Source organism: Labrus mixtus, chromosome 8, assembly GCF_963584025.1.
Source record: "Labrus mixtus chromosome 8, fLabMix1.1, whole genome shotgun sequence".
Taxonomy (NCBI): Eukaryota; Metazoa; Chordata; class Actinopteri; order Labriformes; family Labridae; genus Labrus; species Labrus mixtus.
Genome location: NC_083619.1, coordinates 18210389 through 18224826, shown reverse-complemented (window position 1 = coordinate 18224826; position 14438 = coordinate 18210389). Strand labels below are relative to the sequence as shown.

The 14438-nt window shown below is 40.0% G+C and overlaps 1 protein-coding gene across 1 annotated transcript in view; it reads left to right on the top strand.

The window, feature by feature from the left end:
• Positions 1-14438, top strand: part of LOC132979228 (voltage-dependent R-type calcium channel subunit alpha-1E-like) — a 61278-nt gene that overhangs the window by 25413 nt on the left and 21427 nt on the right. The window contains exons 7-20 of the mRNA XM_061044846.1: positions 2058-2248; positions 2326-2429; positions 2522-2637; positions 4478-4531; positions 6133-6213; positions 6373-6582; positions 6731-6843; positions 7840-7952; positions 8063-8194; positions 8480-8549; positions 8964-9081; positions 10793-10860; positions 11040-11107; positions 13096-13842. Coding sequence (XP_060900829.1) covers positions 2058-2248; positions 2326-2429; positions 2522-2637; positions 4478-4531; positions 6133-6213; positions 6373-6582; positions 6731-6843; positions 7840-7952; positions 8063-8194; positions 8480-8549; positions 8964-9081; positions 10793-10860; positions 11040-11107; positions 13096-13842 — 2185 coding nt within the window. The remainder of the gene's footprint in view (positions 1-2057; positions 2249-2325; positions 2430-2521; positions 2638-4477; positions 4532-6132; positions 6214-6372; positions 6583-6730; positions 6844-7839; positions 7953-8062; positions 8195-8479; positions 8550-8963; positions 9082-10792; positions 10861-11039; positions 11108-13095; positions 13843-14438) is intronic.

Genomic DNA, 14438 nt, shown 5'->3' with positions numbered 1-14438 from the left:
CTTCAACTGCTTGAGAATATGCGGATGTATTTTGGCTTGATTAACTCGCCATCTGTGGGCACCTCCTGTCTTCAGGTCCACCTGCTTTCATCTAACCACCAGGGCCTTGACCTGGTTATTGTCACGTTTTTGTTTTTGTTTCACTATCAGGTATGTGTGTAATACTCAATGTTCTCAAAAGCAGCTGCTTTTTTATGAGAACTTGAGGCTTTTGGTAGATTACAGTAACACCAAGCTAATAAGTATTATTAGAGATTTTGCTGCTTAATTAGGAACCAACTACTCTGTAATCACAAACCACACCACGGCACTTACTGTCATCCCCCAGACGATTTCCACCAACTGAAGTTGGCTTGAAAAAACTACAATAAAAGCAGAATGCAGTGACTTTGAAATCATTTGAACCCCATATTTAACTTAAAATAGCTCAGACAACAAGTCAAATGTTGGGACATGATCTTTTTTTACCACCCTGTTGCATCACCTCTTCTTTTAACAACATTTTATACCAGTTTGGGAACTAAAAGGGCCAGTTCCTGAAATTTTGACAAATTAAATGTTTTACCTTTCATGCTTGATGTAGTTTCAGCTTTCAGCTGTTCAATAGTTCAGGGTCTCCTTTGATGTATTTTATGCTTTGCAATGCTTCAAACATTCCCAATGTGTGACAAGTCAGGACTGCAGAAGGCCAGTTTATTATCTGGACTCTTTTACTACGGAGTCATGCTGCTGTGATTGGTGCAGAATGTGGTTTGGAATAAGAAAGACCTTGCCTTACAAAGAAGTTGTTTATTTGGCAGCACATTTCTCTTCAAACCCTGTATGCGTGGTTCAGCAATAATAAAGCTTTCACAAATGTGAAGGTTACCCATGACGTGTGCATTAATGCATCCCCATGCCGTCATGCCTGGCATTATTTCTGAACAGGATGTCAAATTTTCACTCATGTGACCACAGGACAGTTTTTTTCTCTCCAACTCAGTCCATTTTTAAAAATGCTTGGGCTCTCTGTAAATGGTAGAGTTTCAGTTTAACACACTGTGTTCACAGAAATCAGTTGTTAGAAGGGTTCTTGAGCCCATGCAGTGATGTCCACAAAATAATTGTCTCTGCCATCTGAGGGCCCCGAAGATCACGGCCACTCTATATTGGTTGTTGGTTTATTTAGATGATCTGAATCTATGAATGACATTTTGTACTGTAGACCAGCATTGCCGGCACAGTATTTCATTGAGTGGTTAACCCCTCCACACCCTTACTTCAGTTACACTCTCTCGGATGCTCTTATTATGTTACTAACCTGTTTTTAGTCAACCTAACTAACTGGACGTTGTTCAATCAGTTGTTTTCTTTCAGCATTTCTCACCTTTTTCAGTCTCTTGTTGCCACTGCCCCAACTTTTTGAAAAGGTTTTGCAGGCAAAATTTTCAAAATACACATACTTTCCTAAAACACTGAAATGTCTTAGTTTCACAAGTTTATTAAGGTGTCTTAGTGCTATTTACAATCAATTATAGGAATCATCACATTCTGTTTTCAGCATTAATTCAAAAACAGAATATTTTCCCTCTTGAGCAGATTAAAGTCAACACAGTGACCTGTAAAGCCCTTACAAACTCTGCACATAAATCAATCTGCACAGTGCAGCTAACAATCAGCGATATATGAATGACTGTAAAATATGGTAGCCATCTGCACAGAAAGCATGATGTGACAACAATAAAATAAATAATCAGAGACTAAAATGTGGTGCAGAATTGATGTGATTGACACATTCATTTGTGGTTTGCCAAAAAACACAGGGGTAAGAAGACAGGTTATGGTGATAAATGGGCAAAATATCACAGATGGTTTTGAGGAAAAAGGACACAAAAAGAATTTGAGATGTTGTATAGTATTTGCATTTAAACCAAATGCAATTCACAGCTTGTTGTACAGATTTTATGTATTAAATTAACTATATTAAGGCTGCTTTCTTCCCTTCTGCCCAGACTAAACAATCAATGTCTATTAGTGAGGACCATAAGGGTAACCATAAGCTTCTTTTTTTTATATAGACAATGAGACTGTGGACTCGTCAGAGTTGGCATTTGCCTGTGGGGTGAGGAAGTGTCCAGAGAATTATGACTGCAACGACACCTGGATCGGACCCAACGATGGCATCACGCAGTTCGACAACATCTTGTTTGCTGTACTCACCGTTTTCCAGTGTATAACCATGGAGGGATGGACGGCTGTTCTGTACAATGTGAGCTCTGTGAAACGGCAAAACGTCACAAGGACCCGTTATTTGTGTAATAATGAATGATTGTTGTGGATTTTCAGACAAACGATGCCTTGGGTCCCACATGGAACTGGATTTACTTCATCCCTCTCATCATTATCGGCTCGTTCTTTGTGTTGAACTTGGTTTTGGGTGTGCTGTCTGGGTGAGTCTGACTCTTCCTGTGTGTTTGTAACATCGATGTGGCTGTCTGTATAATGCATCATGACAACAGTTTGTAACGCTTCCCCTCTTCAGAGAGTTTGCTAAGGAGAGGGAGCGGGTGGAGAACAGGCGCGCCTTCATGAAGCTTCGCCGCCAGCAACAGGTGGAGCGAGAACTGAACGGCTACCGAGCCTGGATAGACAGGGCAGGTACTGAGCAGCACAACAACTTTACCTCTGCAGACACACACTTTGGTTCAGTTGTGTATGAATAGACAGCTGTGTAGAGACTGAGAGTGATACGTTGAGCAGCGTTTTTTTTGTATAACACTTAAAAGTGCTGATTCAGTGATACGGGAGAGTTGCTCTTACAACTTTTCTCGTCACCTAAACTACATCTAAATGAACCTCATGAGCAGATCTGTTAGTTTGCTTTGATGCTTTGGAATTCATGTGATTGGTTACTTATTGACTTACCTGTTGAATCAAAGCTGTCTGACAAGCATAATAATGTTGAGGTCATGCAGAAATAATCAAAAAGCAATTTGGATTACTAATGCAACTGAAATACAAGCATGTATAAGCTTACAGTATGTGGTTTGCTTTGACATTTTTCACTGACTTTAGCAGTTTTTTTTGTAAATGGTGAAAAGCAGAAGAAGTTATTGATTTGATGTGGCTGTAGAAAATAGAATGCTTAGGATTACACTCAGATTTCTTGCTTGACTCATAGCTATAAGAGAAAGAGACTCACTAAGAACTGACACTCTGTCTGTCTTTTGTTGGCCCGAAGACAATAATGTCAGTCTTGTCTCTGTTAAGTTGGAGCAGATCTTGCAGTGTCCTGTCATTGATTTGCTCAATACAGTGACAGAGATGATACAGGTCCATGATCTCCTGGCGTATGTGACATGTATCTTTGCTTATCATCTGCGTAATAATGGGAGGCTATTTTGTTAAATGGTAAATGGACTTGAGCTTGTCTTCAGACTACTCAAAGTACTTGTACACCGCATGTCACACCTACCTTTTCACATCCATTCACATCCATTCACACACTGATGGCAGAGGTTGCTATGCAAAGTGACCATTACTAGTAACTAGCCTCATTCATACACATTCATATGCCGACGACGAAAGCAGCAGGAGCAATTCGGGGTTAAGTGTCTTTCCCAATGACATATCGGACATGTTGCTGCAGGTGCTTGGGATCTAACCCCCGACCTTCCAGTTGAGCGATAAAGGACACTACGGACTGAGCCACAGCCGCCCCATTTTGTATGATTTGGCCCAACGGAAGAGAACTAATATAACTACCTGTTGAATAAGTTAAAACAGTCCTTTCAAAAGACAAAAAAAAGAGTGTATTTCCAAACAGGTTCAACTATTCCTTTAAAGTTTGACATGTGTTCAGCGTTTCCGTGCTGTAATATTACAATCATTTAGCAGCTAAATGCTCAGTCTTTTTTTACAGATGATTTTCTGAAGTGATCGCTCTGCTGCAGACACTTTCTGAGTTTTTTTGGACCTACAGAAGAGTGGCACGCACACACACACACACACACACACACACACACACACACACACACACGGTGCTGTAATGGCAATCTACATCGCTTGTCTCCCACGCAATAGAGGGTAAGGAAAAGGTGATACTGACTCACTGACTTTTAAATTTGTGTGCCTGTTCATATTTGCACACGTGTGTGTGTCTATGTATGTGTGTGTTTGTAGGTAGGTACTTGTGTATGTGAGAGAGCTGCAGTGCATATTTCTGTGTGCATGGATGTGGGTGAGTGTGGGAAGAGGAAGAGAGAAAAAAGAGCGATAGTGGGATATTGGGCGAGCGTAAGAGAGAATAAGAGCTCTCTCTAACGAAGGTCACACCGGTCGTTCAAAGCACTCGTTTACATCGGCTTGGCCTCAGTTCCTGTGAATGTTTGCAGACATCCTAAAGAATTCAAGCCTTCCATACGTAATATTTGCATGTCGGATGGTTGAAACTGAAAGCAAATAAGTATATATAACCTCCAGTTTTATTGTATTACAGAGGAGGTGATGCTGGCAGAGGAGAATAAAAGCTCAGGGAGATCGCCGTTAGATGGTGAGTTCACTCACTCTACACCTAGTCCCCCAAATGACACATTGATCAGTGATTATCACATCAAATGTGGAAACATGTCTAACCTTGTTCAGGTCATCAGTTTAACCACCTCTGTTCTCTGAGTGATTTTGCAAGCTGCAGGTAACCATAGCAACAATACCAATGCTTGATTTAACATTACCAATTCAGTCTCACTTGGAAAAATAAAGAACGATGTTACATAAACATGTTTGCAGTTTAACATGTTGGTCTCATGAGTCACTTTTACATAAAAAAATCACATCATCAATCTGACAAGGATGGATTCACACCGTGTTTTGTCATATAAATAGCACTGAGGTACATTCTTCAGTTAAATAGCCACATATCTTTGCAGGCGATGAAATTGGCTTCATAAGAATTCAAATCAGCCTATTTTTAGTTGATAGTGTGAAGTTTGAGATACAAGCTTGTATAATCTATGACGAATTTAAGAGTGAAAAGCGGTTTGGTACTTAACAACAGCTTTGACTAACCACAGACTCAGCCTCTCTATGCTACACTGGCTGTGGTGGTAGCATGCTAAATCCTGGCATTGTGAATCAAATGTGAATGTATCATGTATGCTCTGTGTAAATGTATTTAATTTAAAATGGACAAAGCATATTAAACACCATTCAATTAAAAAAAACTTGATTTGTCCCTGGGGGGCAATTCAAAAGGCCCATAGAGCAGTAGCATGAAAAACTAAACGGGAACAGCAAAGACTATGGGGCCCCAGAAGTCCCAAAAAGAAAATTAAAAAAAATGATGCCCACAATATAATGATCTTGTGTAAACAAATGTGTAAATAGAGATAAGTGCAAGTAAGCAATACTGAGTGAGTAAAGTGATGATAGTGCAATGTAGAACAACGGTACAAACAGGAATAAATATGTAAACAAAGCTGTATAGAAGTTAACAAATACTGATTTAGTAAATGATCATCAGTATTAGCTTTATTGGCCAGGTATGCATACACACACAGTTTGACTTCGGCTAACTGTGCTCTCTCTATGTACAAAAAGTATGACATTAAATATCAACAATAAACACAAAATAAGCTAAGAATAATATGTGGAAGACTAAATGAGACACTAGTGCAATGGTGGGTAGTGCAATGAGGAACAGAGGTATAATCAGGAAATAAATATGATTCCTTTCAAAGAATAAAGTGAAATAATACAAGCAGAAGGCAGATAAGGTTATTTTTGATGATGAGGTAGGTACACGTGGTGAGTCAACATTCAGACAGATGTAAATGGTGTTGAATTAAGTAATTTTTATCATCAGTCCCTTTACCCGATGCTATGTTTTAAGATAATAACGGATATGCACAGCAGTTAAACACATACTCCATTAAAAAAAGTTAAACATCAGCATGAGCAAACAGAGTCTAAAGAACAGATGATTAAAAAAGGCTTATATCATATCATAAGCTAAATATAATCACTGTTGACAATACAGCTTTAATTAACCAGACCTTCAGTTCACAAGAGTGATCACTTTCTGTGCTGTAAGTATTTCAGTTATAAAGAAATTCAAAGTTTGAATGGCCTGAACATTTTTGTGAAACATTTCAGTGCTAAAGAGAGCGAGTAAGAAGACGGGAGCACGGAGAGGAGCCCCCGGGGACCCAAAGGTTACAGACACGTCTACTGCCAGTGAGTGAAGATCTTTACATTTTCTGTCTGCTCAGGTATTGAGCCTTTTAAGCAGGCTTTACAGTAACTCACTTTGTGTGTATCTCACCTTTATTTCACCTCTTCCTCTCCCTCCGGCCTTCTTTCTCTCTGCACTGATTCTCACATTTTCTCTCTCAGGTATGTCTCGATCCAGGATGAACTTCCGCAGCGGCCGACGCGGCCCCGCTGCCTACCTGCGGCGTAAAGAGCGAATGTTACGCATCTCCATCCGCCGCATGGTGAAGACCGACACTTTCTACCTGATGGTGCTCAGTCTTGTGGCTCTCAACACCATCTGTGTGGCCATTGTCCACCACAACCAGCCCAACTGGCTGACCATCTTCCTCTGTGGGTTGCACTTTTGAATATTCTATGATTAAGTACTTCAGTTTGAGAACATTTCAGGTCACATCTGATGAAGTCACAGTTTTATGTGTAGACAGCTGCCTTCTTAGACTTTTGTTTAATTGGTTTTTCTTTGTTTTCTCATCTCCAGACTATGCAGAGTTTGTTTTCCTGGGGCTGTTTTTGGCTGAGATGTTTTTGAAAATGTATGGTCTGGGTTTTCGGCTCTACTTTCACTCATCTTTTAACTGCTTCGACTGTGGGGTGAGGTCCTTTATCTCCTATTCTGACTTTATATTACACACTCAAAACACCTGTGTTTAATATAACAAAAGGAAAATGGTCAAATCCTGGTGCAAAATGATGCTTTGGTTCAACAGCAGAGAATGTACATATTAATCCATAGGTAAACCAAAACATAGACACATTCATTTCGACATGTCACTACAAGATACACAAATACTGTATCCAATTCTATCAAGTGGAAGGAAAAATGAGTTTCAACATTTTGTTACATTGTACGTACTACCTTTATACTTATTTATATGGAATAGTATCATTTTTGGTGGTCACACTGGCCATCTGTACCGTGCCGTACTCAAGCACGATTGGCCCCCTGCTGCGCCGTTCACACACTGGCCGACACGGCTTAAGCATGATTACCTCCGTGGCCGCACATCGGAGAACAACACAGAGAACATGACAGCTACTTTGTGGCTTATATTGTGTCATTTTAGTCAGATACAGCCATGAAACTCCGGATTTCTCCATAATGAAGGCTGTCAGCATTGTGTACCCGTGTGCATGTGCTCGTGCATGAAGTGTACTGTGCCGAAGCCAAGGAGGTGTACCGTGCCTGAGCGCTCTAAAACTCTGTGCTCATTCACTTCAGATAAAAATAGGTTGGGCTGCTTATCAAACAATCAATCTTTGTTTGTATAGTTCCAATTCATAACAAGTTTTATCGCAAGACACTTTCCAAAAGAGCAGGTAAAAGACCTTACTCTTTGTTATCGTATTTACAAAGACCCAACATTAATCCATCATGAGCACTAAGCAACATTTAGCAAAGTTACAGTGAAAAAGATAAACATCCTTTAAGAGGTAGAAACCTTGAGGAAAACCAGACTCATGTTGAACAACCATCTACCCAAACTGTGTTGTGCTTGGAAAGTGGGATAGCGTGAGATGCAGAAGAAGGAGACTGTCAAATGGACCCATTGGGAAGTTAATATTTGTTTTTCTTTTTTTTGGTTACAGGTCATTGTAGGCAGCATCTTTGAGGTAGTTTGGGGTTTCTTCAGGCCTGGCATGTCGTTTGGGATCAGTGTACTGAGGGCGCTGAGACTCCTGAGAATTTTCAAGATCACAAAGTGAGTCGGACAATGAAAAAAGGCCCTCTTTGTCTGTATATCTGTGGGTATATATTTTCCAGCTGTGTTTAAAAGAAAAAGACAAAAAGTCTGTGATTTCTCTCCATCAGATACTGGGCATCTCTCAGGAACTTGGTTGTGTCCCTCATGAGCTCCATGAAGTCCATCATCAGCCTGCTGTTTCTTCTCTTCCTCTTCATCGTTGTGTTCGCTCTACTCGGGATGCAGCTTTTTGGAGGAAGGTGAGTGTAACCCTCAGGATGTAAATACTGAAATCCTCAATTCTCAAGGGACCGCTTTCTTTTGTCATTCATATATTATTGTAACCTACATATGATCAAACCAGTCTTTGAATTGCATACAATACCCTACAAACGGAACTGCAACGGTGTGTATGATGAAGAGGAGAGGAAATGATATGTCCGGATGAAAATAGCTCTGCATCCTCCTCCTCCTCTGCTTCCTCCTCCTCTTCCTATTCTTCCATGGTCATATCTGACCCTGCTTTCTATCTGCCTTCCCTCTAGGTTCATCTTTGAAGATTACACTCCCACCAACTTTGACACATTTCCAGCTGCCATCATGACAGTGTTTCAGGTTTGGCTCCCACAGATCCCCTCGTTCTGCCTGCTCTCCATGACACATTGCACCCTGGGATATTTCTCACCCCAGGCACAGATTAAACAACTCTGCTCACTCGCTCTCTACCCCCCCCTGCCTCTGCTATCATCCCACACATCCGTGCACACATATGGGCACATGAATATCAGACAAGTGAAACGTGAACAAATCCACATCAGATCTGCTACAAAACCAGCCCCACTGTGAAGGACTGTTTTGATCAGCAGACATAGTAATGACTTATCCTGCTGCCATTTTTAAAGCCTATCTATAACTGGTTTGCATGCAGGGAATATGTCTCCTCTTCCATGTGATTTAAAGGCACTTTTCTCAAATCATGTACATGCACTGTAATTATCTATACTTAATATTCTCCTTGTTTGCTTGCAGATTTTGACCGGCGAGGACTGGAATGAGGTGATGTATAATGGGATCCGATCCCAGGGTGGAGTGCAGTATGGCATGTGGTCGTCCATCTACTTCATAGTGCTCACCCTGTTTGGAAACTGTATCCTTATTGACTTTGTAATAGTTGTTAGAAAGCTCTAATATGGCTTCTTCTCTTCACCTGTACAAAAATCTGTGGTAGAAGAAGAATTGAAAAGGTATTGGCCTAACTGCCTAACTGCAGTGGTTTTACAGTGGAGGAATACTACATGATAAGAAAGAGTGGTGTATAGAAAGGTTTACCTGATTGAAGGTGTAGAGCTCCTTACAGATAAAGGCTCTGTCTAAAATAGAAGTCCGCAGAATGTCAGCAGAATGGCCCTTCCATAAAAACTCGATAATCCAGTATTGGTGGACTATTGTTATTGCATACATTTAATTTAAGGCTAATTTTTTAACTTGACTTTAAAGAGCCCATATTATGCCCTTTTTGGGGTTCATATATTTAATCTATGTACCTACTTTTGTACGTTCACAATAGCTAAAGTCCGAAAAAAGTGTCTGTTTTCATGTACTGCTCCTCCTTGCTCCCTCTACACTCTGAGTCCGTCAGCTACACTCTGCTGAGCCCACACTGTTATTGGTCTGCCGATCTGCTCTGTCGTTATTGGTCAGTTGTTCAGCACGCTTCTCGGAAATTTCAACATGAGCTGCAGGGCTTGCCACAATGAGCCAATGGATCAGATCAGTGATCTCACACTGACAATGACGCCGCACTGACACATTTTTTTCGAGGGGGGCTAGAACCGAGTGTTACATGCGGCTAATGCTACAGCTAACAGGAGGACGTAGGAGAAGCCGCGTTTCTTTGACTGGACTTTGAACTTTTGCACATAGATGTGCCTAAACATGCACAGGACACTTGGAAAACACACTGAAGAGCATATAAAACCAGAAAAAGCAGAATATGGGACCTTTAAAAGTAGTGTTTAATCTTTCATTCTAAATTATTAAGCCTATGTTCTAATCTTAACTTTCCAGTTGCTTGGTTCTTATAAAAGCCAGCCAGATATTGAAGTTGTAGCTTCCAATTGGCAGAAAATGGCAGTAAAGCAGAAGGAATCACCTTCCAGAGATATGTACAAATATATGCCAAATGAAATGCTGTACTTTTGGCAATTTAACTGTAAATATTTCTCCGGCATTAATGCAGTTTCTGCCTTCATCTTCCACAAATTGAAATCAGGTCATCACACTTTTTAACCTCCTCTCGGCATTAGTTTAAAATACATAAAATAGTGTTTACCTGTTTTCACTATCTTTTCCATGAATTTGACATACACTTGCATAACTATACAATACATGTAGTGGGGTATAAAATGAAAGTAACTGAAGTTGGATATTTATAAGCTGCAAATGTAATTATGTTACAGACCATACTTATATCTACCACTATATTTCCAACGATTATAATACAGGTCAGATGCAAAGTGAAATGGACATTTACTGAAATAGATAAGCAATAAAAATTGTCATAGGAGGATATTCAGTTAACGTCAAATAAACCAAATGAATGTTTTAATGAGCAACTCTGAAACACAAAATAGTGTCCTCCATACTTAGATTATGTGACTACACTTACACTTTTGAATTTGCTGATGAACACCCGGAGTTTCTGGTTGGAGCCTCATAAAAGAATTAGAGGGAAGATTTAATTTAGATGTTTTTTTTTCATACATCTACACACAACATGTATTTCTTTAAGGGAGCTGGGAGTACAAACACTGATAGGTTCCTACAGGTGTGTTTGTTTTTAACCGTCTTCATGACAGACACCCTGCTGAACGTCTTCTTGGCCATCGCTGTAGATAACCTCGCCAACGCACAGGAACTGACAAAGGTTTGTACTATTTTTTACCTCCGTATTGGCAGTGAACCAATGGTTTTTATAAATATATATAGTACACACCTTTAGGGATGTATCTCACAAGTGTAAAATATAACAGATGTAGGTTCATGTCTTGGTGTTACAATCAATATACATTTAATATGTGTATTATTATTATTGTTTTTTATCAGGATGAAGAGGAGGAGGAAGCGTTTTTCAACCAGAGATATGCCAGAGGCAGAGACGGCCTGATATCTGAGTAAGTCATTGCCGCCAACAGCAAACAAAACTTCTGTTCTTGTATGTGATTAGCACTCACGGCTCATAGTCCGAAGCTCTAAATCATCAGTGTACGACTGATTCTCAGATAAGATCTCATCTTAAGCAAATTGAAGTTTCAGATCGAGCTGAATAGTGTCACGATTCTTTGAAGAGTTTTGTCTCTCGCAGCAGTTACTGGTTGCCCTTCTTAAGATTTAGTAAGGACGCTTTTGGAGAACAGGTGGTAAACCTAATGCTACTTTTTATTGAAGATGATATGTTAAAAATCAAGAGGGTCTAGCTCCCAAGATCAATATTTCCAAAAGAAAGGTATTGATAATGAACTCTCTGAGAACCAGTTTCTTCTGTTGCATGGGGAATGCCAAGTTACACAGGCATGTTAAAGGCATTTATGATTGAATGTTAATTGGATGTGCCTGATTTAAAAGCATGACCCCTTACTTTAAAGCTATTTCTATAACTGCTTGTCTCTCAATAAAATGAGGATGAGGGCAGATGGTATTTATTTTTAACAAGATGGTTGTGAACAGCAGGAAGTTTCACTCTACCAAGGGGGAGGGATATTTTGAGCATGCAGATTGTGACCAAGTTTCCATTCTTTTTTTTTTTTTACCAATCTATTTAATCACTGTGACAATAGAGTTACAGTTGAGAGTAGACAACTACTGAAGTACATGACCCATCAGGGGAAATACTAATTTACCAGATTTCTAAAACAGCTATCACTGAAGAGACATGTAGTGTACTGCAGGGACACATGGAGTTTCTCATTTAGAGCACCAGCTCGACTTGATTAGGACTACATTCATTTTTATGCATGTTTTTACACCATTTACTACAAACTTATTTAGGTAATACCATCAACAGTGAGATTTCCCACATTATATTATATATTCTCTATGCAGTAGCTACAGATCAAAACATGGAAGGAACAGTGAAATGGCTGTGCTGTATTATCAGTAATAGTAAAAACAGACACACTTTCAGGTAGTGCATAAACAGGGGAATAATCAATGAGAGGCAACTGCACACACTGTGTCTCTGCTGAGGTGACACTGAGTGTATCATTTGTCTGTTACATATTTGAATGTCAGTCTTGTGTGTGTTGCAGATTTTAAGATGCAGATTTAAATGTGTTTAATTGTGTTTGCTGGTTCCATCACATTGTCTTGTTTTTATGCCTGTTTAGTGACGTTGAACAAAATGTAATGTGAATTACTGTCGATTTGGAATCAATTTGATCCGCAACCTTTGACATTGAATATAGAACAAGAAATAATATGAATGTCCATAAAACTGAAAACTTCTTTAAATAAAAATATCCACAGTAGTCATCCTCAAGCAATTGTTACAGTTCCATGAAAATCTGGATGACTTCACTTTTGGTCCCCTTCACATATTTTGTTCTGTGTCACAGCAAATGTTCTGTGTATGTTGTACAACACTAATGTCTTGTTTTCAAATAATCACTCATTGATTACATGGACGACAAAAGAATCTGAACACCAGTAAGTATAATTGTATGCATCCCTGTCTCACAGAACTCCTCCCTTTAATTCTCTCACTAGATTATCAAGATTATTTTCTAGATGTTACACTATGTTTGTACTTTGATCCCCTGCACCTTGGCCTTTTTGTTTTTGTGTTTTTTTTGTTTTTCTCTTTGCTTTTGATCTGTCCTCACCTTTCAGGTAACTTATTTTTTTCAGTTTTTGGATGTTTTTTTTAGCTTGGAATATTTTGCACATTTTTCCATGGGAATTTTATTTATGTTACTAATTAACTAACATTAAAAATTCACAGAAAAGGTTTTTTCCTTTTCTTGCAACTTTTTCTTTTTTCTTTATACTTTTCTATTTAACTGGTATGCTAAATTCACACAGTCTTGATGTTTCTTGTGACCATTTCCATAAATTTGGCCCTGTTTCTGTTCTATGATGACGTGAGATAAATTATGGTCCTTAGTGGGAGGAGAAGACCCTACCTATACAGGAAACGAGCTATCCATCGAGGCCGGCCAAACTTCCCAGAGGAGGCTGAGGGTCCTCCAGGAGCCGCCGATGAACAGCCCCTCAATGGAGCAAAACCTTTTTCCAACCGTCGTGATAGGAGGAGGAAGGTCAACATGTCTGTGTGGGAGCAGAGAGCCAACCAGCTACGCAAACGTCGCCAGATGGCGAGCAGAGAGGAGCTGTTTAGCAGCCCTACAGAGGAAACCGCTGAAACCCCTACCATCGCCCACAACACCAACACCATCTCCGATGAGGCCAGCCCTGCTCACCTGCCTGAATCCCCCATGTCTGTGGGGATGCCCCTCCCGGAGCCCCCCATGTCCATCTCCATCCCCATGCCGGAGCCTCCAACAGCTGAGCCTCTGGTCAACCTGAGCGAGGAGAAAACAGGAGGAGGAAACCACCGAGCTGCAGGCGGGGGCAGACACAGGATGGGCCGCAAGTTCAGACCCAGTCAGGGGCCAGAGGAAGGGGCACGACACAGACGACACCGTCACAGAGAAGCTCGACCAGAAGCAAAGAGTCTGGACTGTTCTCAGACACCACATGAGGTGCTTCAAGTGAGACGGTCGCTCAGCCAGGAGAGGAAGATACTGGATGAGAGGGAGGAGAAGGAGGAAAAGGAGGAGGCAGAAGGAGGGTTGGCCCAAGATGACTGTGGAACAACTATCATCAACCCGTACGCAGAAGTCGGAGAAGATATGAGGCAAGTCTGTTTTCATTTCAGATTATAAGGTTCTCGTGAACCAAAGCATATTTTTCCTTTTTATTATATATCAAGTCCTTTTTCTTGTATGTAATTATATAGTGGAGACCATTTTAAATGAAATGTCTCTATTTTATTGTCCATGAGAGAGCACCTTCTCTCTTCTTTTTTATAGCACATATTCACTTGTTTTAAACGTTCATTTAATGCATTGTCCACATTCACACAGAAGTCATTAATAGCTGCCGTTATCATTTAACCTGTCTATCCTGAATGAGATGAAATCCCCTCTATTTCGGTAAGGGAGATATAAACCAAAGTCTACTTTCATGCAAAATCCAACCCTACAACTGCATTACATAAGGCTTTAGAAATTTAGACAAATTACCTAATCAATAGTAGACACACCCTCACCTGTTTTTTATTTTACACATGTAAATGTTAGAGAGAGGGAAATCACCAAAAAAGAATACATTCTTTTCGAAAACATGTCGCCTACCTTCCCTTTGTCTAACTGCTGTTCTAAAATAATCGAGCAATCTTTAAGAATAAAAAGCGAGATTAAAAATCATCCATAGCCATGACTAAAC